The sequence below is a fragment of the Micropterus salmoides genome, unplaced genomic scaffold (genome assembly GCF_014851395.1).
Source record: "Micropterus salmoides isolate LMB-PRFRI ecotype aquatic unplaced genomic scaffold, ASM1485139v1 Ms_hic_scaffold_3528, whole genome shotgun sequence".
Taxonomy (NCBI): Eukaryota; Metazoa; Chordata; class Actinopteri; order Centrarchiformes; family Centrarchidae; genus Micropterus; species Micropterus salmoides.
This window is the reverse complement of record NW_024042849.1, coordinates 1-25,272: the sequence shown is the minus strand read 5'-3', so window position 1 is coordinate 25,272 and position 25,272 is coordinate 1. Positions and strand designations below refer to the sequence as shown.

Genomic DNA, 25,272 nt, shown 5'->3' with positions numbered 1-25,272 from the left:
TCTGCTCTCAGCTGTCTGGTTGTAGTTGGCAACAAGAAGCGTCAAAGTTTTGTTTTACAAAAAAAAAAAAAAACTGACTGGAATAAAACTTTTGTCAGCTGTAAGTTAACTGGCTGACGTTAATTGAATTGACATGAGAGAAAGAAGACAGATGTGTACACACGGACTCTCGCTCATTTCCTTTGGAAGAACAGACCTTGACTTTATTTATTGCACCCGGGTCTCATATCCTGTGGTTGCAAGCTTTTTTCTCCTGGGTCCAGCTTTTCAAAGTAATTCCCCTCCACTTTTATGTGTTGTGAAGTTAATAGTAAAGTTTTCCTGCCAGCACAAGAAGCTCTTACCACAACTACTAGTCCTGCATGTGCCATAAAATATCTTGTATTAATACACTGTCACTCCATTTCCATTCAAAATATGCCAGTTTAAAATTACCCTGTTAGAAATTGTTGAATATTCACAGCAGGTAAAATAATAATTTGACCATTATCAGTTGTCCATATATAAAAATGTCAAATGATCAGGTATTACAAATATACAACTAAAATAACTCAACTTTATTAAGTTCATTAACTGTTTATTAACATATTTGTTACCTGCTATTCTAAATGTGTGTTACTCAGATTAATTAATAAACAAATCCTGTGATAAACCCACTGAATTGTTGGTATATTACCTTACATTTACTCATTTGGCAGCCGCCTTTTTTCAAAGCGACTTACATTTGATTAACAACATACAAGCATTAATAAAGCATTAATACAGTAAAAGATCTTCAAGTGACAATAGGTACTAGTAAGAGCAGCAATAAGTACTAGCTCTTTTTAAAAGCATTGTCACAAGAGAGAAAAGCAAATGTTTAAAAGTGGTCCTCCGTATGTGTCTGACTACTTGTTACTGTATGGCTATTTTCAATTAGACATTAATAACAGAGTAGTTTATTATTTTGGGCCTAAAAGAAAACACATGGTTTTGCATGATTTATCCTATTAACCGTAAATGTCATATACAATATTGCCAACCGATGTGTTGTTTTAATTTTGTCAAATGTGTTGGAGGATTATACATGTCATACCTAATATGTTAAGCTGATCTCCCTGGTCCTTTGTTTACCACTGAATCCTGCCTGGCAGTGCAGCAGTTAAAAATCCTACCATCAGTGATGACATTCCCAAAAGGCCACGGCCTCAGGCACAGGGTGTCTATAAAGGGATTATGCTGTTGTTTGCTGTAATGACAAGTTAGATAGTAGCTGTCAAACCACACCCTTCCTTTACTCTGCTTAAGTTGCTGTGGGTTTGTCAAAATTGCAGTCAAATTCTTTTCTTCCTTCACGACCATTAACCATTGGCCATTATTCAATCACTAACATGACAGATGTAGAGTGAAGACTGACGCACACAATGATTTAGAAGATATTCATCCAGTCCCTTATTTAAGCACTCTAGCTATTGCACCTGTTAGAGCAAGAGAATTTTTATTTTTGAGTGCGCTACAGAACTCGCACATGGTTTTCAATTTTTTCAATTCAAAATGTAGTTTCTTGGGGTCTTACTGCCACCGGTAGATCAGTGGAATAGTGTGAAACCACTGGCAGGAATGTGTATGCGTGACCCACACACTCCGTGTCACATGCACAAACAAAACAGGGATCCACTCATATAAAAATAGTGCTCCAGAGCAGCACTAAGACTTGTTAAAAAACTTATCCCAGCATATCCACTACCCCACGACCTCACCTAGCAAGTTCGACCTGTGCAGAGATCTAATTAGCCGAAATAAGTGAAAACACCTGTGTAGGTGTGCAGGTTGTTTAACCTACATGTATAAACATTTATTCAAACTTAATAGGGGATAACATAAAGGTGATTATTAAGTGTGAGTGTGTGGGTTGGGCTTGTTTCAGCCAGTACGGTGTTAACACTAATAGGGTTTTTCCATTATGGGGAAATAGTTGTGCGAAGCAATGCCGTGACGAGCCACAAGCACACGGATCAACAGTTCTTTGTTGCCTACCTTGCTCATCTTGATCACACTTGGGGAGGCTCCGAGCTGCCGACTTATTTCTCAAAGCAGTGTTGGTACTTGTCTGCACCTTGTCACTAGATCAGGTGATACCGGACTCCACTTTCTTTTTTAACGCCTCCAAACAACCAAAGACATTGAAAACCAAACAGCTGAGGCTGATTTTTTCGACTCTTTAAAGGTGCAATGTGTATTGTGCAAGAATTGCGTGATTTACTAATTGCAGCAATGACACAGTTCAAGATTGCGTACTGTTAGAGACACGTAATAATCTTTGCAATGTCCTCAAAAATGTATAGCCTTTCCAAACTTCCAATCATGCCCCATCTCATGACTCTCTGCAACGCAGTATGTAGACTTCTTCACATTCTGTTGATAAAGCTTAGTTAATTTTTTTGATGTTTAAAACAAAAAATCTATCTCTGTCGCTTCTACATGATGCCAATCCAATGACTGCGATGATTCAGAATACTTTATTCATCCCCAAGGGGAAATTCAGAACTTGAACCAATTTCTTGGCTGTGACGACGTGGCTCTGTTGAGGGGGGGATTGCAGCCATACTAGCAAGTAAGACCACGGCAGCACAGCTCAGCTACCCCCTGCTGTAAGGCAGCAGTGGAAACGCATGGCTTGGCTAAAGTGGATCAACCCAGGCCCACGGAAAAACACTATAAAGAACAGCACTGACCTCAAGCCACAAATACAATGCCATCAGAAGATGTGTTGATAAATTAACAAGGAGGAGTAGCAACGCGGTGCACTCACCCACTCTGGTACACGGGTGAAGCCCCTGTAGCCATATTGGACCACATGACCATCAACAAAAGCAAAAGAGTATACTGCGTAAAATGTGTATGAAAAACACGATATTAAATTCCCCTCAGTCATCAGGAAACTTTAAGAAACATCTTGTCTGCAGCTGAAGCAAGACAGAAATGTTTAGCCATCTAAAACACAGACTGCCATACATACCATACCTAATTTGACTTAGGATATAGTATTAATATGTCAAGTTTAAATTCTTTACAAAAATACTGCTTTAAGTGAAAACCATAGTTAATTGCTGGTGTAAATAGACCCTCTTTGATTGCAGTGGTCATGTTTTTCCCCACCCAGTCCCTAGCTGCTTTTGTTTTAAACAAATCTGACACAGAGCTGTGGCCAAGGTACCCCTCTGTCAGTAAACATCTTCATTACATCGCAGACCTTTTTGAGTCCTCTTAAACAGGTTTAATGCAGTTTCTGAGAAAATTTAAATTCACGTAGGTTAGCTCCAAATAGCACTCGGCAGTTTGCCCAGGATTTGAAGATGCAGGGAAAACCTTGCAAAATGCATACATCACAATAAGGCATCAATAGAAATGTAAAGACGTGCAAGCTGTTTGTAGTCCTTTGGTTTCTGGTAATCATCTTTTTAGCAAACAACTCTTCAAACAACCAAAACCCAATATGTTAAACAAGTAACAAAGCCTGTGGTAAAGCTTGCTGGCTGATTTGCCTCCAAGAATTTTTTTTATTTTTGCTTCATGATAGACTTATAGCGAGGTGGCTTTTATTTATTAATGTCGTTCCACACTGAACTGTTCAACATTCACTGAGAACCATAACAGGACCGTGACATTATACTTGAGCTTCCTCTGCAAAGCAATTGACATGGCATTATCCTGAGCCCGTGCTTATCCCCACCTTTCTCCTCCTCGCTACTTCCTTTGCCTTTTAAATATGTGAGGGAAAGAGGCCATCTATTTCGAGACCGCAATAATTTAGGAGGGGGCTAATGTTTGCTGTGGCCTCGGGGGAGGCAGATTTAGATGGCCAATGGACTTGGCACGTTCAGTCTGGTGCAGCTGAACCCCACCACGCCCACCCTCCTCTTTTTCTCTCTGCCTCTATCTCTCTCTACCGCTCTGTCCTCTCTCTATTGAGTCAGTGGTTTGGGCTTGCCAGAGGCCAGTATAATGGTTCCCAGTGTCTGGAGAGATTAAAGGCCAGAGCTGCATTGTTCAAATGCCCCGAGATTAGTTTCCAAGGAGACGGGTTTCAGTTGCCATGAGAACATAGTGCCTGGCTTTAGTCGAGCGGTTTTACCTCAACAGATCTGTTTGTCACTTTTATTTACATTGGCCATCTTGTTATTTGGGCTTTAGGTGATTTATGTTAAAGGTTCAGTGTGCAAGTTTCAGTGGGATTTATTGGTCAGGGCTGTATTTTAAAAATAATCTAAACCGAAAATTCAGAGACCTCTAAAACGTGTAATTTTACCATTTCGGCTTTAATCCTGAAAATATACTACCGAGTGTAGTCACGTGACTCCGCCCTGTTCAGTCCTGCTCAGCTTCCAGACCAGGGAGATGTTTGATAGCGCTAACAGCCTTCACTTTTCAGCAGGAAAAAAAGACAGACACACTGTAACCCACACTGCCAGATGGACAACATACTCACTTTCTTCTGCTAACGCTCTCAAATTCGCTCACCCACACACTGCACTGCCCTTAAAAGACCTAACCTTATGCTCTTATAACAGCTCCTGTCCTGTAGATGTCCTTTGATGTATGGGGAGAGGGAGTTAGCCAAGCGTTTAGTGTTGCCGCACTCGCACAGTGTGCGAGTAAAAAGCATTAGTTGCACATTGATAATAATGATCATTTTAATAGCAGCACTCATTAATTCAGCAGCGGCAATCCACCTAAAATCGAGGGGGAATACGTCTCTGTTATGTGTACGTCAACATAACTTTAACAATTAACATTTAGTTAATTGATTTTTGACATCTGTGAATCGAAAAATATACCCCACCTTTAATAGTTGAGCGTATTTACTGTACAAACCTTGTCAGAGAACTATGAGGACAAAACCAAGACCAAACCAAAATAATCGTTCATTAATAGTAATCGAAATATAAAAAGTTTCAATTCATCGTGATTTTGATTTTAGGCCAAATCATGCAGCCCTATCTAGTGGTGAGGGTTTCAAATTGCAACCAGCGACTCACGGTGCATTCGCGTGCTCCTCGGATGGTCCCATTTCCCGAGTTGTGAAGTCTTTCTTCCTACTTCAGTGTGTGTTCGTGCTCTTAAGCTGGAATGTGGAATCAGCACGGACACTAGTACAATGTGTTGGGTTAGCATTATTATTACACGCAGACATCGAGTTCACTCTACTTGGACAGCAAACTAAACATTATAACCATATTACAAATTACATGTTTGCAAAATATAACACATGATTTTGCAAGAATCCAAGTTTTTTGTACTTCTTTATGTCCCATGGACACTTTAGTTCTCTTTTTGCAATAAAAAAAAAAGATTCTGATTATTCCGACACCACATGAAAGCACCATCAGTCACCGCTCCCCCCTCCCTTTCCAATAATGCAGGAGAAACTATGTGGCCGACACGCTTTGTCGGCTCTTGTGCTAAATAATACATGTGGTTCTCCGTTTGTTCAAATGTAACTCTCTTCTTACCTCTTATAAACCAGTCGACTACTACCGCTACTACTGCTGCTCGCGCTTGTTCTTCTTTGTACGTATTCAACATAGTGACGAAACGCGTTCAGTCCGTTTGCGCTACTGTAGAAAATGACCTTAAGTCAGTATCTCTTTTTCTTGCGCCATCTGTCAAGGAGAGAAAATAAAATCTCATATGACATCAGTTCTCTAATAAGCCCCAGTGATGAAGGTTTTTCACTAACGCTAGAGGTGTAGCTCTACGGATGGCAGTGATGGTCGGCCCACCACTTTTGTCCAGACTTGAATATCTGAACAAATATTGATCGACTTGCACAAATATCAGTGGTGCCCAGAGAATGCACCTTACTGACTACGGGAATGCCCTGGCCTTTCCTCGACTACCACCAGCAGGCCAAATTTCATTTCATTTCACTTCAACATCTGTACAGACATCCTTTGTTCACAGAAAATGTGACTTTTGGGATGTCTGACTTTTCCTCTAGCACATGAGGTTGGCATTTGTGTTTTTGAGTGAAATATAACAACAGCTAACCGATGGGTTTCCATGAAACTTGGTTCAGAGACATTCATGTGCCCCTCAGGATGAATTCTTAAAATTTTGGCGATCCATTTTTTCCTTTTAGTGTCATCACGGTTGATTATGACAAAATACCTGCAAACTCATGATAATTCCCATCAGCCTCAGTTTTACTTTGTCTTTGGGGCTAATGAGCAAATTTTAGAATGCTAATGCGCAGAACTTAAATGGTGAATATAGTAAACATAACCTGCTAAATGTCACCATGTTAACATTGTCATTGTGAGCTTGTTAACACAATGTCTTTAGCATTTAGCTAAAAGCGCTGCTGTGCTAAGTAAAGTTTCATAGAGCCACAAGCGCAGCTGTAGATTCTGTCCTTTTTACTGTATGAAATAAGCATCTTTGGTAAGAAAAGCATCCACCCTTTCGGACTTCTTTCATCTCCCAGCCTCCGGTATCAGATGGATGCCCTGAATGCAAGTTAATATTTGCTTAAAGTCAAACTAAATGATGTCAACAGAAACTGCTTTGAATGCAGGTCACTGCTGCATACATGCTCGCATGCAGGTTTTTGTCTAGTGTACTCTGTGGCTGCCTGCCTAAATTGTGTTCATCTGGTCCCCACAGAGGCATGGCTCAGATGAGGAAGCTGACATGTGATGGCATCAGGACGAACTCCCGGGGCGAACCACAAGTCCCGCTGGTGTCAGCCAGACAGGAGATCCTCACCAGCCTGGTGTCTGCCCTCGACTCAGTGGTATGTCCTAGATTAAGCCTCACGCAATGTCATTTCCTTTTGGAGATCTCAAGATGATTAACTCTCTTAGTGAAATTAGTGAATATCCACCTTTAAAACATGTTAATAAACAGCTGCTTTGCATTTCTGAACCAGTTTCATGGTGGATATTTTTTGTTTTTGTGAATATGCATCAAACATCAGAAACAGTGTGAGAGTATGTGAGGGTGGAAGTAAGTATCTTTTTCCATCCCGAGAGAATCAGCATGCAGTGCTTCTAATTCCTCTGTTTTCTTAATACACGTCTTCCTCAGAGTTTTTGGTAATGACTTATGAGTAAATGATACCTTTATCCTTGTTTTGCAGTGCATGGCAATGTCTAAGCTCAATGCTGAAGTGGCGTGTGTCACCATACACGAGGACAGCGTGATTGCAGTCGGCACAGAAAAAGGCAGAGTTTTCCTCAACTCCAGGAGGGAAATCCAAACAGACTTCTACAAGTTTTGTCGTAAGTTCTGTTTTCCGGTGTAACTGTGAATGTTGTTCATTCATTCATGATAGAGCATTGATCACTCTTATTAATACCACAGCTGTGTGGTGGTTACGAAAAATGCACTTGTGTCAGGCTTGTCGCTGTAGGATTTTGCAGTTTTGTGATCTCACAAATGCAGATTCAGCATCAAAACGCTTTCAATAACTGCAGCAGCTTGCAGTTTCGCTCAGTATCAGATTACATCATCAGAAAATAATTGAATCAACACAGTAATACATTTTGCCCTTTATCAGATAAAACGATAAATCAACGCACTGTCTTGTCACATCTCATTTGGCAAAACCATTTGATGTGTTACATTTGTTAAATAACAGACATCACTGCTCACAGTTCTCGTTATTTTTTGAACAGTAAGACTTGTTTAGGAGAAGTTAATGTTGCAATTCATACTTGTCACTGATAGAGGTTAAAATCAAGGTCATAAAGGACTTAATGATTAACAGAATCAAACAAGCTTACGGAGTATGCCAACATTTTCAAAAAGACATTTACAACACATTCACAATATAACGGTAATCTGCAGTATTTCTACAGGAAGTTTTGATAAGAGGCTAAATATTTCTTTTTCGTAAGCCCTGCCATTCAGCCGTCATTTCCTATAAACAAACTAGTATGTAAGGTTGTAATTCATATTTCAGAAATCAGCGTTGGAACATTAAGCCGCACCTGTTGACCTTGAGTGCTAAGGTAAAACAGCGAATAATGTTCTCAGACTCCACAATGTTTCCCTACTAATAACACCAATTTGAGGGGTTGTGACCTCCCATTACGCAGTTTGTTTTATCAGGCTGTGTATACAAGGTGAAATTAGTTTTCCCAGCCAGTTCCAGGGAACAGTAGCTGCAGTTTGCTTTGTTTAGTAAAGACTTAAAATAAACCGTTTGTTTAGGTTTCAGGAAGTTGAGTAGTGGAGGAGGATTTGAACAGAGTGGCTTAATGTTGACAACTTAATCACCAGTTTTTGGAGATGTTTTACATTTATCCAGACACATTCTAGGACAAACAAGTCATTCAAGTTTATATAGCACCATTTTTCAAAAGATGACATTCACGTTTTCAGGAACAAGACTCTCAATCTTCCTGTTTTTTGTTTCTTTGTAACCCATAAAGTTAAAGCCCTGACTGTGCTAGCGGATAAAGTAGTAAGGAAACTCATATTGCAGATAATTTAGACCTACAAGCATTTGAAATTTTCTTGTGCATGTGTTATTTTTAATGTTACTGGAATTCGCTGTGATGTGACTTTTATCATTTGGCTTTAGGGGTGCCATGTCTGCAAAATGTGACCACAGCAAACGCCCATACCAAAGACCAGGAAGGTGACCTCAGCAAACTGAGTAAAGATGGTGAGCATGGGAAACCAAGAGCTCCATCAGATGCTCAGTCCAACATCTTTGTTCTGAGGAAGATGGTGGAGGAAGTCTTCACTGTACTTTACAGTAAGGAGTCACCAAATGCAACGATAAGTCCTTTTTAAGCCATGAAACTCTTACCTTAATTCATAATTATCACTCTGATGATTCTCACGCTATTCATGACTTATATCATCCTCATCCAGCCTATATGGAAGAGAATGCCGTACTCACCTAAATAATTAACATCCCCAATTATAATATTCATTATACAATTGCAAAGCAGAAGCTGTTTAGTTTCAGGTTTTATTATGCCAGTTTTGTACAAGAGATGTTGGAAAGCACTCACACTGCCTCGTGCAATGTGCAGGTGAGGCTGTGGGAAAGAGCAGTCTGGTCCCTGTGCCTTATGAGTGGATCCAGAAGGACCCCAGCTGTGTGGTGGCCCACGGTTTGCCTGAGGGAGTCACCCTGAAGAAGCCTTCTGAGTATGACACCAAGACACTGATGAAGATTCTGGAGCAGAGCCACCGCATCCAGTTTACAGTAAAAAGGTGAGTCTGCGTGCTGTTTGAACGGTTGTATCAGATTATAAAACCAGCTGCTTCACATTTGATAACTCCAAAATGGAAAAGAAAGGAAGTCTGGCATTTCAGCCTCTAATGCTTTGCAGAGAAACATACATGTGAATGGCTGGAAGCACATAGTTACTTATTGGTAGCAGACAGGCTTGAATGTATTAGTGAGGGATAGACAGGGTATTAATTCAGCTGTGGAAAAACACTCTCTCAGGTTACATGTTAGTCTCTCCAGAACATGTATGCCTCAAAACAAAAAGTGAAAAGATTTAACAGCATCCATTGCAGAAGTATTTTAATAATATGTATAATGGGAAAATACTGGTAAAGTCTGGCCAGCATCATTGAGGCTGGATAACTTGATATTGGCCTAATCTGCTGCTTCTTTCCCAGAATCCAAAGCTCCTCTTAGTGGGAGTTGGGCCCAATCTCTAACATATATTTACAGATTTATGTGAAATAAAACAGGGACTTGTGCCATGTTCCCCATCCCTGTTAGTGTGTTCGTAAGCACTCCCGTGTGGCCAGATCACCAGTATTATCCTTTAGAAAACCTGTCAGTTCCTGTGATTTCATGTTTTGTCTATAAACCTCTGTGTTGTTGGGGACATGTGGTTACATGCACCATTGAGACAATGGAATATGATCCAGGAAGTCCCATTTCAGAAATAGATCCATGCGTTTAAAGGCTAATCATACACCAAAACAGTGGTTTATAAGACCATATGACAGGATTTTACAACTTCAGAACATTGTCATGGTGACATTAATTTTATCTTTCACATCACAATGCTGTGCAGGGACAGGAATTAGAATAGCTATGTCACGCGGGGACGGTCTAGTGTGACGGTTGAGTCTGTTGGAAGCTCTGATTATATGTAGTTTGTGGGAAGAGCGTTGGTGTCATTAAACTATACATTTAAGTCAGACTGGTCAAGGTCAAATTATGCCACAAAGCACAAGTACAATTTCTTTTTTTAAACTGATAAGAGGTGAACATCTCATTAAAGCTTAATTTGGACCTATTGGTGCTCTGTTTTGGAGCATCGGTTGTTTAAAGACTCTCTTCTCCATGTTTACTCCGTTAATAACAACTGTCACATGCCTTTCCCCACAACAAATGGGGAGTTTCCTGTCTCTACAACTGTATAATGAAGTTAAATACGAACACGCATGTCAAATACACACTGTAACTGTTGCTAAGACAGAAACTCAAATTTCAATTTGGTCTGTTTGCCACTTTTTCTTGGCAGTGCACAGGACTGGAAATAGAGAGAACAAAACAGGGAAGAGAAGAGAAATGTGGAGTAGAAAAGAAACGTTCCATTCATATTTAAATTAGTGATTCTAATCCTTATCAAGGGGATGATACAATCAAAATAACAGATGATAATAACAGATAAATTGGTCCTGCTCAAAGAGAGTTGTTGTTGCTACAGCAAATGTTGAAATAAGCCAAGAGACAGTTGGCAAGTGATACAGTTTGCAAACAGAAAACTTGATGTCAAGCTGTGATGTATGCGTCCTTCCAAATGACTCTCTTCTTGATTTTGTGTCTGTGTGCAGGCCAGCAGAAGATTTAACTCGGGAAGCCAAGTCCAGCACTGATGTCAATCACAACTCTTCCCCTGCCATCATGACATCGGGCAGCCATGGCCCTGGGAAGACTTCTGCCCAGGGAGTTACGTCATCGAGTCCCGCCACTTCCAGCAACTCTGTCCTGTCAAGCTTCCTGTACGGCATGCCCATGTCATCCAAACCTCACCCAGATGGCAAGCTGGATTTCAAACCCATGTCCCTCCTCAACCTGGGCAAGGACAGAGTGGCCAACTGGACAGCAGGGACAGACAAATTAAGCACGTCTGTCAAGGACTGTGCTAACAATGGTAGGATGTGCGTGTGTGGGGATGGGTTTCAGCATTGGGTAGTAGGCTTGGGCAGTATGACGGTATAACAGATATTTAGAAATCCTAAAGGTATGACTTTCAGTACCATCAAAAATACAGACGCTCCTCTGCCTGAAACTGATACGCAGATGCTGTATTAAGATGATGAATTGTAATGTAGCATACGGCCTCATTGTTGTCTGACAACTCCACTTGAAAATTAGCATCTTCAACTCGACAACATGAAGACCCCTTTCACTTTTCCAGCAGTTGGGAAAGAACACCCATACAGGAGCTTTAGCTGCAGCCTTTGTTCACTGACAATATACCGTCACATACCGTAGATCCTGGAGAAATGTTAGGAAAGTATGGAAAAAATAGATACCGGCAAAGCCTATTGGGTGGTTGTTCCACCAACACAGCGTTAACAGTGAAGACTTGTTATTTTGAAACAGCCAGAGCTTGACTGCAAGCTGAACATTTGCTCGTTGCCTTTGTGAATAGAGGTATAATTCAAGATTGAAACAACATTCACAATAATGATCATAATAATAATGAAAAGTGAAAATATGTGTTTCAGACTAAGTGCTTTATCTTTCGCCTCCAGTGTGCTGAGAAAAGGGGTGAATTTGCAGTGTGCTTTGAAGTCAGATTATTATAGCGGCACTTTACTTTTACTTTTACATGTCCTTGTCATACTCATATCTCTAATGGAGTCAGGTGGAGTTGCGTACCTATATTTGAAATCCTAGAGAAGAAGTCATACCTCTAAAATGTAGAAAAATACAACAAAGAAGACGCACACCCATGGTTTAATTCTTTATTCTGATATTTTTAATTAATTCAATAATTTTAGTCACGTATTAATGACTGCTGGGGAAACTGACTGAATATTTAGAAGTGCACATCTCTGACTGAAATAAAAGTTAATTGAAGTGAATATATTTTATTTGTCTCGCATTTTCAGATGAGACAACAAGACTACCTGGTGAGCAGGGTCAGAGCCCTCCTGGCATCCACATCTCCAAGAGGCTTCTTTTCTCCATAGTGCATGAAAAATCAGGTAAGGTTGAACATGTGACCATGGAGCTAAAGGAAGCTGGTCTCATTTTAAAATACATAACAGATACTTCTGTATTGGTTATTAAAGACAAGATAGAAGGGAGGGGTGAACAAGTAAAACCTTCACATATTTTATCCCAGCCAACAATTGAAGAACATTTTGGAGTATAACTCAGCAATTAACACTAACTGAGTCGGATATACTGATTGACAGATTTTATACTTGAAAATCATCACTAAAGAGCAACATGTCAAATTTTATTTAAATATGTTAAATATATAATAGCACAAACCCTAATGTTCCCAATATTTCAATGTCTTTTTGTAACTGAAGTGGCATACATGTAGTTGTTATCTTAAATGTATACTGCACTTAGAAAAAAGGTTCTGTTGGTTAGAACAGCGTCGTCACACAACACTGAATTCGTAAGGATGGACTCCTCATCTCGTAATTTTAATCCGTACAAAAACCGAAGTGTAAAATTAGTAAACTTCAGAGCTGCTGGTAGGAGGATTTTGTTACCTTTGGAAGGCTTCACATTTATAGACATGAGAAGGGTATCAATCTTTTCATCTGTCTCTGTAAGAAAGACCATAAGCATATTTCCCAAAATTTAAATTATTCCTTTAAAAAGTATCCTGTGAGATTAAAGGTGCAACGGCAAGATCCAGACAGTCTAAGATGAGTTTCAGTGTGAAATGCTGTTAGATCTTTAAAATATGTACAAGTTACAGAGCAGATATTAGTTTATCGCAGATATTGATAGTGTTGGCTGTGAAATAACAAGAAACTGCTGTATAGAAAGATATTTTGAGGTAGTTTATAATACTAGAGGGCATTGACAAGTTTATTCTTCTGTAAAGCTCAGCTCACACATTTGTCAAAGTTTGTTTTTGGCGTTTTCAGGCAAAAGAGAAAAAAAAAAGAACAAGGGTTGGTATGGGCCAAACATTGGTTCAGAGCTGGGTTTTTAGTATGTAGTCCTTTTTTCCTTTATATTTTATATATTGTTCAGATCGTGTTCTTAAGGAAATGATCAATTTCTCCACACAGTGTATTTTGTTGACAATTGAAAACCAGTCGACCATCAGTGGCAGGTTTGCCTGCAGCAACTTCCGTGTGATGGCTTTCTTACTCTGAACTAAATGTACTTAATAAAGATATAAAATTTTGGCTGTGAGTTTGTTTGGGAATTTGCCCAGGTATAATGTGCAATCAACTTCTATTCCAAAAATGTTCCTTGTTTTTAGGCAGTATTTTACCACTATGCATGGATTACAGGGCAGCCCCAAAATATATGAAAATGGTCTGCCATTGATTTACCACACTGCCTCCAACATGCATTCTGTTCCTGCAAAACCTGCTGTATACATTTACATTATGGACTCACAAAATATGTTATTATGTTCTTCTAGCATTGTATTAATCACAATTCTTAATAACCAAATTCAAGATTTTTGTAGACTCTCAAATATCAATAGCAGCCTCAAAACGTCTGTGTCAGTCTGGCTATAAAATATTCTAAACTAATGATTAACTAATATGAATTTTGTGCATTTCTTTTACATCTTTTTCTTGTGTTCTCCTGTGTCCTGCTGGGATGTGTAGGCTCAAACACTAGCCAACCATTGTTTACTGAACAAAGGCTAAACTATACTAACCCATAACCATTAGGGGCTAAGCTACTAAGATGTCAAGAGTAATCCCTTAAGACGATTGCACTCATTTCCCAAGTTGATATTGAGTAGCTGGAGAAGATTAATTTCAGATCTGTAGCGCTGCTTTTTGAATGTTACAGCTCAATTAAACTTTAATAAAAGAAGCACGTCGCCGTTACAGTGAAGCATTGACAGGAGTTGTTTCTTGCAGAAAAATGGGATTCTTTCATTCGGGAAACTGAAGACATCAACACGTTGAGAGAATGTGTTCAGATCTTGTTCAACAGCAGATACGGTAAGGAAAGGATTTTGTTTGGGCCTCGGTTTCACAGATTTAGCGATTTATAAAGGTGTCTCCGCCTCCTCAAGCAATTGTTCATGCACAGTGATAATTCTGTGCGTATCCATGGATGTTGATGTATTGGGGTCAGTGCTTTGGTTTGATCATCTTTTCTTCAGCGATACACATGACGTGTATTTGTAACCACAGCATATTTAGTAGTAGTTTATTCCAAAACAAATGTCTTAAGAAGAGCTCAACCAGAAGAACAATACAGCTGATTACAAGTTCTCACCTGAAATATTTGCATTGTTTTGCTACTTATTTGGAAGTATTGAAAAGATGTCTGCAAGCAATTTCACTGTAGTGTGTTTAGTCAGTGGATACTGTGTGTCTATGAGCCGTTTGTACAAATTAAGGGGGAAAAAACATTTTCACATCATGGCTCATGGGATCTGTTTCCAGACTTTTTTATCCAAGCCCACAGCACCGATTATCGTTCCCCTAAAGTTTAATTTCCCATTTAGCTGGAATTATCTTCACTTCTGTAAACCTCTACATGGTGTGTGCATCCCACTGGCACGCTGCTTTTTTATGCAAATCCATGTTTGTAGAGCAACAAATGCATAAAGTTGAATAATCCCCTATTACGTGGAGTTAAAGTGAATATCTAAGTGATATTCTTTCAGTAGAATCACATTGTTTTAAAAAAATGCTTGGCCATTTTCTGTTTTCTAACTCCAGCTGAGGCCCTGGGTCTAGATCACATGGTGCCTGTCCCCTATCGCAAAATAGCCTGTGACCCAGGGGCCGTGGAGATCATCGGCATCCCTGACCAGATCCCCTTCAAGAGACCCTGCACATATGGAGTTCCCAAGCTCAAACGCATCCTGGACGAGCGCCACGGGATCCGCTTCATCGTCAAACGGTAACCAATGCTTTAAGATTAGAGGTACCATTTTCAGCATGTTTGTCGTGTGATGTACCTTTTTTAGGCAGACATACATGTTTGGGATACATTTATAGTATTAGGCTGATATAATTCACAGACTGGATTTTCAAACAAACACCAGTGCATGCTTCCATGTCTATTTTAGTCAATGAGTGCAGATCATAGTTTATCCATTTGCCACCTCATGATCGTCCAGCTCCACTCCACCAAATTACGGTATGGCATTGCCTCTGAAACTTTATTTAGAAAAGATTTTTAATAAGCAGCCCCCAATCAAGCCAGCATATACCATCTGTCTGTTAAACGTCTGGTTCCTTCAGCACGCTATGTCCCGCTGACTGGTAAACCATTTCCATTCATGTCCCAAAGGACTTTCCCCTGCCAGCATATTGTGGCTGCTCTTCCATTCATTTGTTTAAGCTAATTTAAATGAGCCACCATGCCTTGTTTGAGATAACGCATCTTTTAACGAATCCTGCAGGCAGCACATTTGTGTTAATACAATTAGGAAAGATTGAGAATGTGATTAATTCAGAATTACATCACATTCCCATTGTCATTGAGAGATGTTCCAGATGCAGGCCCTGATGTTCATTTTTTTGTGGGGGGGGGGGGGCATGTGCTTTGTTGACAGAGTATGGGCATTTTTAAAGTAGCTGATCATTAATTCTAATGATTGGCTGCTTTAACCGAAAGCAAATTTCAGTTTTCATTTAAAGCTGCAGCCAGAATCGCTAGATGATATTACAAGTAATAACAACCTAATTTATTTCTGTGTTATGAGCAGGCCAGTTTTGAAATTATAGGCAAATAGATCAAAGTTGCTGGCTTTTCTTAATTATGAAAATAAGAAATTTAAAACCATACTAGTGGTGTGGCTTGAGGGAACGTGATGTGCTTGTTCAGTTTGTATGTTGGTTCAGTGCTCTAACACTCCCTGGTACAGTTTGAATTATATTGACAGACAATGAATTGATTCAATTTGGCACAGATATTCATGGTCACCAAAGGACGAATTTTTGTAGCTTGTGTGATCCCCTAACTTTGTATCTAGTGACAGCAAACAATTTCAACACTTTATGTCGTAAAACATTTTGAGTCCTATTTACTCCTATTTATTAGCCTCAGCTGTACTTTGAGGTTAATGCTAACATACTGTAAAACACTTGGCATGCCAAAGTTAAATGCTAACAAGGATAAGGTGGTGTTGTTGTATATATTTGTTATTGGCAACAAATGAAAAGACCAAAACAAACAGTGTTCATCTAGGGCTGGGCGATATGGCCTAAAAATAAAATCTCCGATTTTATTTACTTTAATTCAATTTACGATTTTTTCCGATTTCCCCCCCTACTTAAGGAAAGCAATAAGGTTTGTTGGTCAGTGCGGCTTTGTTCATCGCGGAGAGATTTTCATATTCGGCTGGATGTCTCTGTTTCAGGTGTTGGAATAGGTTTGTGGTGCTGCTGCCTTTCACTGCGATAGGCTTTAGGCAAATGTTGCAGCGTGGTGTCTGTTGTTCCACATCTGTCGCAGCAAACCCATACCAGTTCCAAACAACAGATGACTTTATTCCTTTCTTGGGAACAAACTTCCCGCTCTCACCGGTAGCCATTTTGTCGCTTGCTGTTGCTGTTTAGTGTATGATGTTGTCGCTATGGGAAACGAACACTACGGAAACCCCGGGGAGCCAAAAATGTGCTATTACACAAAAACTCGATTTACTTATTTTTTAAATCGCCCGCAACAAAAAATTCGAATTAATTCATTCAATCGATTTTTCGCCCAGGCCTATGTTCATCACTCATTACTTTCTGACTTCCCCACTCTGTCTGTGTTGCTCATTCCTACTGAAGATGTAAATCTTTAAAAGGTCACAAATATATAGTTTCCACTTAAAAAAAAAAAGGCTCAGAAAATTTAAAGTTACTCAAACAAGAAGTAGATATTAGAAGTGTATTTGTCTGGGGACTATTTTCAGTGGCCCAGTAACCGGGTATTTACAGCAGCGGGACGGTGCATGTGGGATTGACTCAAAATAAACTGTAATGCCCATGTTCATTGTAATGAAGGAACATGTCAGCCAGTGCAACACTGTGGCTCATTGATGTTGGTTTTTGGGCGACCAATGGAGCTGTATGGCACAAACGATTAAGATATACAAGACAGTAAGTTTTTTGGTAATTGTTGGTTATGGACTCACAGCAAAAAGGAAGATGTCGATTTCGAACCTTGGTCATCCAAGGCTTTTCTGTGTGGCGTTTGCATGTTGTCTCCGGGAGCTCCGGCTTCCTCCTGCAGTCCAAAGACACGCATGTTAACAGGCTTATTGGTGACTCTAAATTGCCCTTAGATGTGGATGTGAGTGTGAGTAGTTGTTTGTCTCTCATCTGTCAGCCCTGTAATGAACTGGTGACATGTCCTGAGTATAACCCTCTTCTCGCCCGATGGATAGTTGGATGTTGGTTTGGGTCACTTTATGGAATTTGTTGACAAGAAAAATATATAATATTGCCAGCCCTATCCTTTAATGTTAACACGTTAACTGTAAGGATGTTAGTCTACTTCACAATGTAGATCTGAACCTGACAACCGGTCTGGCATGTCCTAACATGGACACCATACACCCTTTTGTCACCCACTGACCAAACTTTAAATGTTTTACCCCACTTGTGGTTAAAGAAACTGATAACATCAACATTGTTTCTCAGTTTGTTTTGTAGTGTTATGAGCGTTGTGTAACGGCTGTAGAATATTAGTCTCGTTCAGCAATGACCCCAATATCAAAGTAGGTCATCCGCCTTAAGGTAGTGAATTAATTATAGATGAAAGTACCCCCGAAACTGTACCCATCTTCACCAGCTGGATGTTTCAGAAAATCTTAATCTCAAAATGTTTTATAAATAGATGTAAATAATCAGGACTTAAAGAAATAGTTGTCTAAAGATTAATTATGATCACAGCAGGAGAGGAATGTCTCGGTGGCAGACGGAGCAGTAGCATAGCTTTAAGGAGGGGGGGAAGCAGTCCAGAAGCACAGTTCACATCCACACTGTTATTTTCAGAGGGATTCAACGATAACAAAGGAATGACTCAATTGCTTGATTGTTTTGACTGAGACAGATTGTTTAAAGAGCAGTTAATGTGCTTAAAGAGCTGTTAATGATGTGTTCCTTCACATGTACAGTGTTTGCATCATGATTTTTGCCCTGCGAGCTGAAACGCTCTTTGAACTCAGCGACTAATGGCCTATTTTCCTTTTTTATATTCCAGAATGTTTGATGAAAGGATTTTCACTGGTAAGAGTGTGATTAATTTTCTTTTTTGTGTTAATACCATTTTCACACGCATATGAGCTGTGATTTGGCCTCATTAGTGAAAATGAATGCTGATCTGCCTCTTTATGACTTTGACTCACGCCACTGTCTCTAATTATACTTGAAAACGTGCCAGTGTTTTGTAAGATTTCAAGGTTTCTGTTGGCAAAACTGGTGGCAGCAATCTGGTAGGAGAGATTTTAATTTGCCAGAGTTTACCCACCTTTTCTAGACTGAATGTTATGCCTTTGTATCTTCGCAGGCCAAAGTCATCATATAAGTAGCGTTCAACTGATGCAGGAAAGCAGTACATTTCTAGCTTACTGACCTAATGCTCCTCTACATCACGATCTTGTGTATATATTACATGCAATGTCCCTCAGTTGCCAGTTTATTGCGTACACCTAGCTGAAACTAATGCAGTCTTTATACATCAGCAATAAAACATGCTTTCATGAAGGTAATAATGTTCTGTCTTTTATTGAAACTGTTTCAGAGAAATTTGTTTGCAATATGTAACATACCCTCATTGATATAAATGAAATGGGCCAGTCATTAAAAAATCCTCTCCGCGTAAATCAATAGCACCACAACTGTTTGATACAGCCTCCAAAATGACCACAAGTTGCATAAACATCTACCTAAAGGCCCTTTTACACAGCGGTGGCTGAATTAGAGATTTGTGCTGCTGTTAAGACCCTCATCTACAAACTGTAGGGCAGGAAATGACACAGAATACAATGGCTGATGCGGACATAGACATATCCACATCGATGCCACATTTTATATGTATGTTTTGCAAGCACCATTTTTAGCAAAGTAAAAATGAAGCTTGTTTTTGCTGCTTTTTCAAAACATTAGAGTGGCACAAGGTGAGTTGATGATGTGTCTCCGTTGGCAATATATATTTTTTCTATTGAAATAGAAAAAAGCTTAGATTTACAAGGCATCCCGATGACATGACTTAAAACTGACTTTGTACAGACTGATATAGATTTGTGAGATTTTATTAGACCCATCTCACAAAGTGTGACGTGCAGTGTACCTGTGAGATTGCTGTCATCGCACACAGTAAAATATTTTCATTAAAACGGAGCAATATAGCATTCATGACTGTATAATTTATTGCAGGTCTGGTCGATGAGACTGCCTTAGTTTTAGTTAGATGGATCTAAAAAACTGAGTGTATGAGATAACAATTGTTTGGTCACCTGTTTGGTGTGCGCAAACCTTGACTTTCCAGTAGTGAGTAAAAATTACAGAGAAGCACAACTAATTTGGCTCATTGCCCAAGTGTAGCCTGCATTTTCATTAAAATGAAAAATGATCTGCATCTTTTCAAAGGCAACGTTGGGTAAAAGGTAATTATTTTGGAAGGATTCCATGTGTGCTTTGTGTGGAACTTGAGCCGGGCATTTAGCCGCACAATATTTGTCAGAATCTTTACAATTAATTACAGTAACTGAAAACTGCTCTGTCAAGTCTTTCTTTATATATTTCCACCCCACAGATGTTCTTGGCTAATGGGATGCAGTGTTTGTTTATCTTCTGTGTCTTGTTTATTGAAGCTGCTGGCAAGATTGCAAGGGAGGAGGGCAAGCATGACCTGGGCTCCACGCCTGAAGACAGCTTCCCTGACAATCTGAGCATCCCGCCCACCACAGCCGAGCTGGTCAGCAATCCTCACAGCAGCAGGTCAGAGCACAGCCCACACAGAAATTTAGCATTATTCAACTTTGTTTCTAATGTGGAAATGTGAGGTAGTGGCATGAAGCCAAATTGCATTGCATTTATATCTAATAATAATGTGGGCTGAATTAAACAGTTTTAAATAATGTTTTTACAATATTCATCATTAAAATTGCTACTGTGACACTGGCTGTAAGCTTAAATTTAGCGACAGCCCTTAAATCAAATGTTTATTCCGTCTCATTTTATATGGTATTTTTGATATCCTTTGATTTAAAGTAAACAAAACCAAATCTATCTATAAATCATCTGACATGCCTGTGTGTCTTTGGACAGTATGTAACCTGTGTTCAGCCCATGTGCGGTTTTGTATTTGTAATGAATCAGTTTTGTAATTTGGTAGTCAACTGAGTGTGTTTTATCACAGATCGACAAGTGCATGCGTGAGTCCCTTGGCTGACTGTGAAGCAGGTATGTGTAATTAAAAGCATTTCTGAATTATAAAAACTTTTTGTTCTCATATTTTGCTGTCTGAAGAGTGAAGCTCCAAGTATCAAATTAGTGTTTTACAGCATTGTGAACAGTCCTTAGTAGTCTCTAAAGAAAATTCCCATCATGTTTTGTAGTCCAGGCACTTCAAACACATTCTATCACCTGCTTAAATCTGTTTAACACTGCTGTATAACACAGTGCCTCACACTGATGGGAACTCAGGCAGAATGAACTGTTCAATTCCTGCAGGTCCTTCAGGAGATTGCATTCCTTTGAAAAGGATTAAAACGGAGCCTCCAGATGGGGAAATCATTCAAGTTACAGTGCCAGGTAAGTGTGCACAGGCACAGCCATCAGCTTCTCACTTCTTAAATTACAAACACAATATCCAGAGATGTAGTTCTCATAGATTATCACTGACATATCACAGGTCTTTGATACAGTCATAGTAAATCTATAATGTCCTCAGAAAGACCTTAATATGGTGTATTTTAATTTTACACATCTAGATTGTCTTCATCTTCAACTTAGAGTAAATGAATTTAGCAGATTTCAGCAACCAAAACTGTGTACATAGTAGTAACCTGCACAATAAACGCTTGTGTTTGCCAACCGTGAGGAAAAAGTTTCTTTCTCTGAAAACTGTTGGTTGCTGACAGTTGTTTGGCCATACCTGACACTTTTTATGTAGTTACAAATGCAGTGAAACGACAATGTTGCAGTTAGTGAGGAGAGGATACTCCTCTCAGTTGGAGCCAACTTTGTAATGTATGCTAATACAGCGCAGCTTTTCTTCTTTTATTCCAGATATTTTAAAACAAAGTCGGTAGCCCTGTCAGGAGTTGTGTACTAAGCATGTCTGACATAGGTCAGGTCAGGTTTTCTTCATCAGGCTCTGAGCGCATTTCTATAAAACATATCATGTAGACTCTTCTTCTTCCGCACAAAGTGTACTGCCTACTTCAGTCAAGAGGAACAGGTTGTTATAATGTAGAGCTTTGAAGAAATATTAGCGTAAAAGATTTAAAGCTACACTGTTGCTGCAAATAAGGCAAGCGAGGAATGCTGGCAGAAAATTTATAATCGTGTGAACTCGTCAATGAACTCTGAATATCTCCTGTTTATTTCTAACATTTAACAACTGCACATTGTAGAGCTCTTAAACTTTGAACTTGATACAGGATATTTAAACATTATACTCTAATAAGTATTGCATTTAGGTCTGACACTGTCCTACGTCCGACAGGTCGCCATGGTAGTTAATTGGAAATCACAAGGTAGCCACGCCCTAAACCATCAACCTTCGTTATTGTATATTTTACTCTAAATGGGACCATAATTTACTGAATGCTGTATTGAAGAAGACTTTAAACTAGTGATTGAGACCATAAACATCAGGAAAGTGTTTACTGAGGTAATAAATCAAGTGAGAAGTAGGGTCATTTTCTCATAGACTTCTATTCATAGTTTTCAGTCACGTGACATGCGCGGTGACCTGGAGGGCAAAACAACGGACCAACGTAGCGGTTCACACCGCGACTCTCCCGTAGAGACGCCGCAAAAGCAGTAAAATTTTAATTGGCTCACCTCTCAACTTAAGAAACAGAAAGATATGAACACAAACTGCAAGTGTTGGGCATATCCAATCCATATAAGGCTACAACACCTGCTGCCGCATTTCTACTGTTAAAAACCGCCAGGTCCCTGCCGCCGCCTGACTGCGGTAATGTTTACTTTTACCTTCTGGGGAATCCCTCACCTAACACAGCTCAGGCTTCGCTCCTCTTCGATTAGTGCATCCGAAAGCACAACAACCATCCAGCATTTTGGCAACGCAAAAGTAATAAACTCAAAGTAACAGTGTATCACTTGCTTAGTAGTTCGTTGGCAGGCAGCGGAAAATAATGTCTTTTTAATGTCAGCGTTTTGCTGTCTAAGCTACACATCATCTTGGACAATGTCAAACACAGGACTTATTCCCCCAAAATGCACCACAGAGCGCTACAGGAAATCATTCCTGCCTGTGGCCATCAAACTTTATAACTCCTCCCTCTAATTGTCTGACACACAGACACTTAGTTTATTTTTAAACTGAACATTATTATCTGTTCGGGCAATAATACCTGCTTAATTACTTAATGTGCAATACTATCTGCTGCAATTCTGCTGCTACTAATTGTTCGTTACTACTATTTACCGTAACAATTCCTTTAATTATTTAAATATTGTACATATCAACACTCCTTTATATTTCCTTTTATTTTATATTTTACTCTGATATTTATATTTCTTTATATAACACTATCTTTATTTATATTCCTTTGCCTTTTGTGCAATGTGTGCAACTGTAACAGAGAATTTCCCCTCGGGGATCAATAAAGTATTTCTGATTTCTGATCCTTGGAATGTGACGTCACGTGAAAACTATGAATACAATCTACTATACTATCGACTAATCTTTGTCACCCCCTACTGGCCATTTGAAAGAATGCAGGTTTAAGGTACTTCCGCATTGGCTTCACTTTTAAGACCCAGAGGTTCCCGCTTGGGACTAACTGATTGGTTGGTCAAATGTACGTCAGTTAAACTAAGAAGTGGGCTGCATAGGTTGCATCCTTAAATTTTACAATGGAATACTTGGATTTCGGGCTGGTTTGTCAGCATTATACGTAGTTTACCAGCTAAACCCACTAATACAGGAAATATTAGCAAACTAATATTTCCTGTTGCTTTCTTGTGTTGTCTTTGCAATACAGAAATTTTAAAACGCTTGTGAAAAAAAAAAAACTGTTTCTCCAGATGCTGGTACAAGTGGGGAGGAGCCCAGCGAGCCTGTGGCCGAGCCAGTCGTAGCTGCAGCGTGTCCAGCCACATCCTCGCCCTCTGCTCCCTCTGCTCCCCATCACCCAATGGAAAACCACGCAGGTAACCTCAGCCCCGTCAGCCCCCAACTCCATATAATCTACCTCCTTCTCACCACAGCTCTTGGAATGCCAGCTCCACCCCACGGCCTTACAGCCACCCCGGTGCCACCCAGCGCCCGCCACTGCCACCTCACACTCTGGCTGTTTTTTAGGGAGCTAAATAAGCTGCCACACGTATGAAAACGCTTTTTTCTTCCACTCTCCCACTTCCCCACAACCAAACCTCCCCAGCCACTAGTAGCTACAACCCCAACCTTAAGAATCCCCACTGCCCATCTCTGGCCTGACTATGGCTCTTCTCTTCTCCCATCTGTGAAAAGCACCATGTATCAGCTGCAGCTATTTGACAAAACTGTGCTTTTGAGTCAATCTCTGAGTCACATTATGTCAGTTTGTACACTGAAAAGTTTACCTTTGATCATTTTTGCCAATTAAGTTATGAAGACTGATGCATTGTGCATATTTCCAGATTTAGAGTTACATTGTCCTGTAGTCCTGATGCCCAGAATGATTAGAGTTACTTAATGTATTAGAGAGACCAAACTGTTCCTCAAAGATCCTTTCAATACCCCCAAATCCTTCCTCCATCTAACACGGAACTGTTCGTAGACTGAAACAGCTCTAATCCATAAAACCTAGAGTAAGCTTACCAAGACATTTGAGTAGACTACACTCTCTTTCTAAACCGCACCTAACGTTAATTTATCTAACGTTAATAAACATGGTTTGTAGTGGTTTATTTACTTATTCTCATCTTAAAGGGTTGGTTCAACCAAATTACAAATATATTTACTATATTAACTTAATATCTTTATCTCTACTGGTATCTAGCCAAGCAGATAGTTTGGGTTTATCTGTGAGATGTAGCATCTACCACTGAGATTTCTGTCAATGCACTACAGAATAAATTCCATTCACCTTCATTGTATTTGGGTGGCAGCAGAAATCTGATTTTGGTGAACTGACCCTTTAAGCTGTACTGTAAAACAGAGGCATTAAATAAAGGATGGGCTGTGTAAACATTTGAATGTATTGCTATAACGACAGAGATGAAGAGTCTACTCAGTGTCATCTTTAGCTACAATGCTTTCAGGAGGCGTTTTGTTTTATTTGGTTGATTTGATTGTGCTTTGTTGAAGTTTTCTTTTCTTTCACAAATGACCACTAAAGGGAAGAAAATTAAGGTAAGTGCCGCACATGTGATAAGTATTATTTGCTTATTATTTAATGCTTTGTATTTATTCATTTGTTGCAATGTTGCATTATATATATCGTAAAGTAAAACAATAAAAATCTAAATAGAAAAAGGAATTTCTTGAACACATTGTTCTCATTTAAACAAAGCTCTGTAGCTCTATATATTGGATGGTCCATGTGTGATCTCTTTACCTAAGTACTTCATCAATTTTAAAGTCAGAGAATATAAGAAGCTTTTTGACAGCGCTACACTGAAATATTAATACGTTAATTCTCATTTAAAGGTCCTAGCTAGTTGCTATGACAGTTCATTTTTACATTTTTTAAAACTCAACAGAGCAAAGATGTTTATGTTGTTGAAATCTTTTGGCAAAAGAGTCGTACCTCATCAGTTTTCATCAGGACATGTTGTGATTCTTTACATACATCTTCGATTCAGGTGTAGATACACCATAATGTTTGTGCGTCCTGAGTTGTAAATATCTCTCAACATGTACATGTTTGAACTAACGGGGAGATTTTGAATTTAAATGCAGTCCAAATATACCACCATAGAATATATACTACCTTTGTCAGG

At 39.4% G+C, this 25,272-nt stretch overlaps 1 protein-coding gene across 1 annotated transcript; it reads left to right on the top strand.

Annotated features, from left to right (window-relative positions):
• The first annotated feature begins 6,624 nt into the window (after positions 1-6,624).
• Positions 6,625-24,344, top strand: LOC119884554 (general transcription factor II-I repeat domain-containing protein 1-like). The gene is made up of 13 exons (XM_038694940.1): positions 6,625-6,775; positions 7,121-7,262; positions 8,570-8,746; positions 9,030-9,213; positions 10,804-11,123; positions 12,091-12,186; positions 14,056-14,139; positions 14,869-15,052; positions 18,350-18,375; positions 19,962-20,088; positions 20,510-20,553; positions 20,824-20,904; positions 23,374-24,344. Exons 1-13 carry the CDS (start codon positions 6,650-6,652, stop codon positions 23,676-23,678), a joined length of 1,896 nt encoding a protein of 631 aa, XP_038550868.1. The 5' UTR covers positions 6,625-6,649; the 3' UTR covers positions 23,679-24,344.
• Positions 24,345-25,272: the final 928 nt, after the last annotated feature.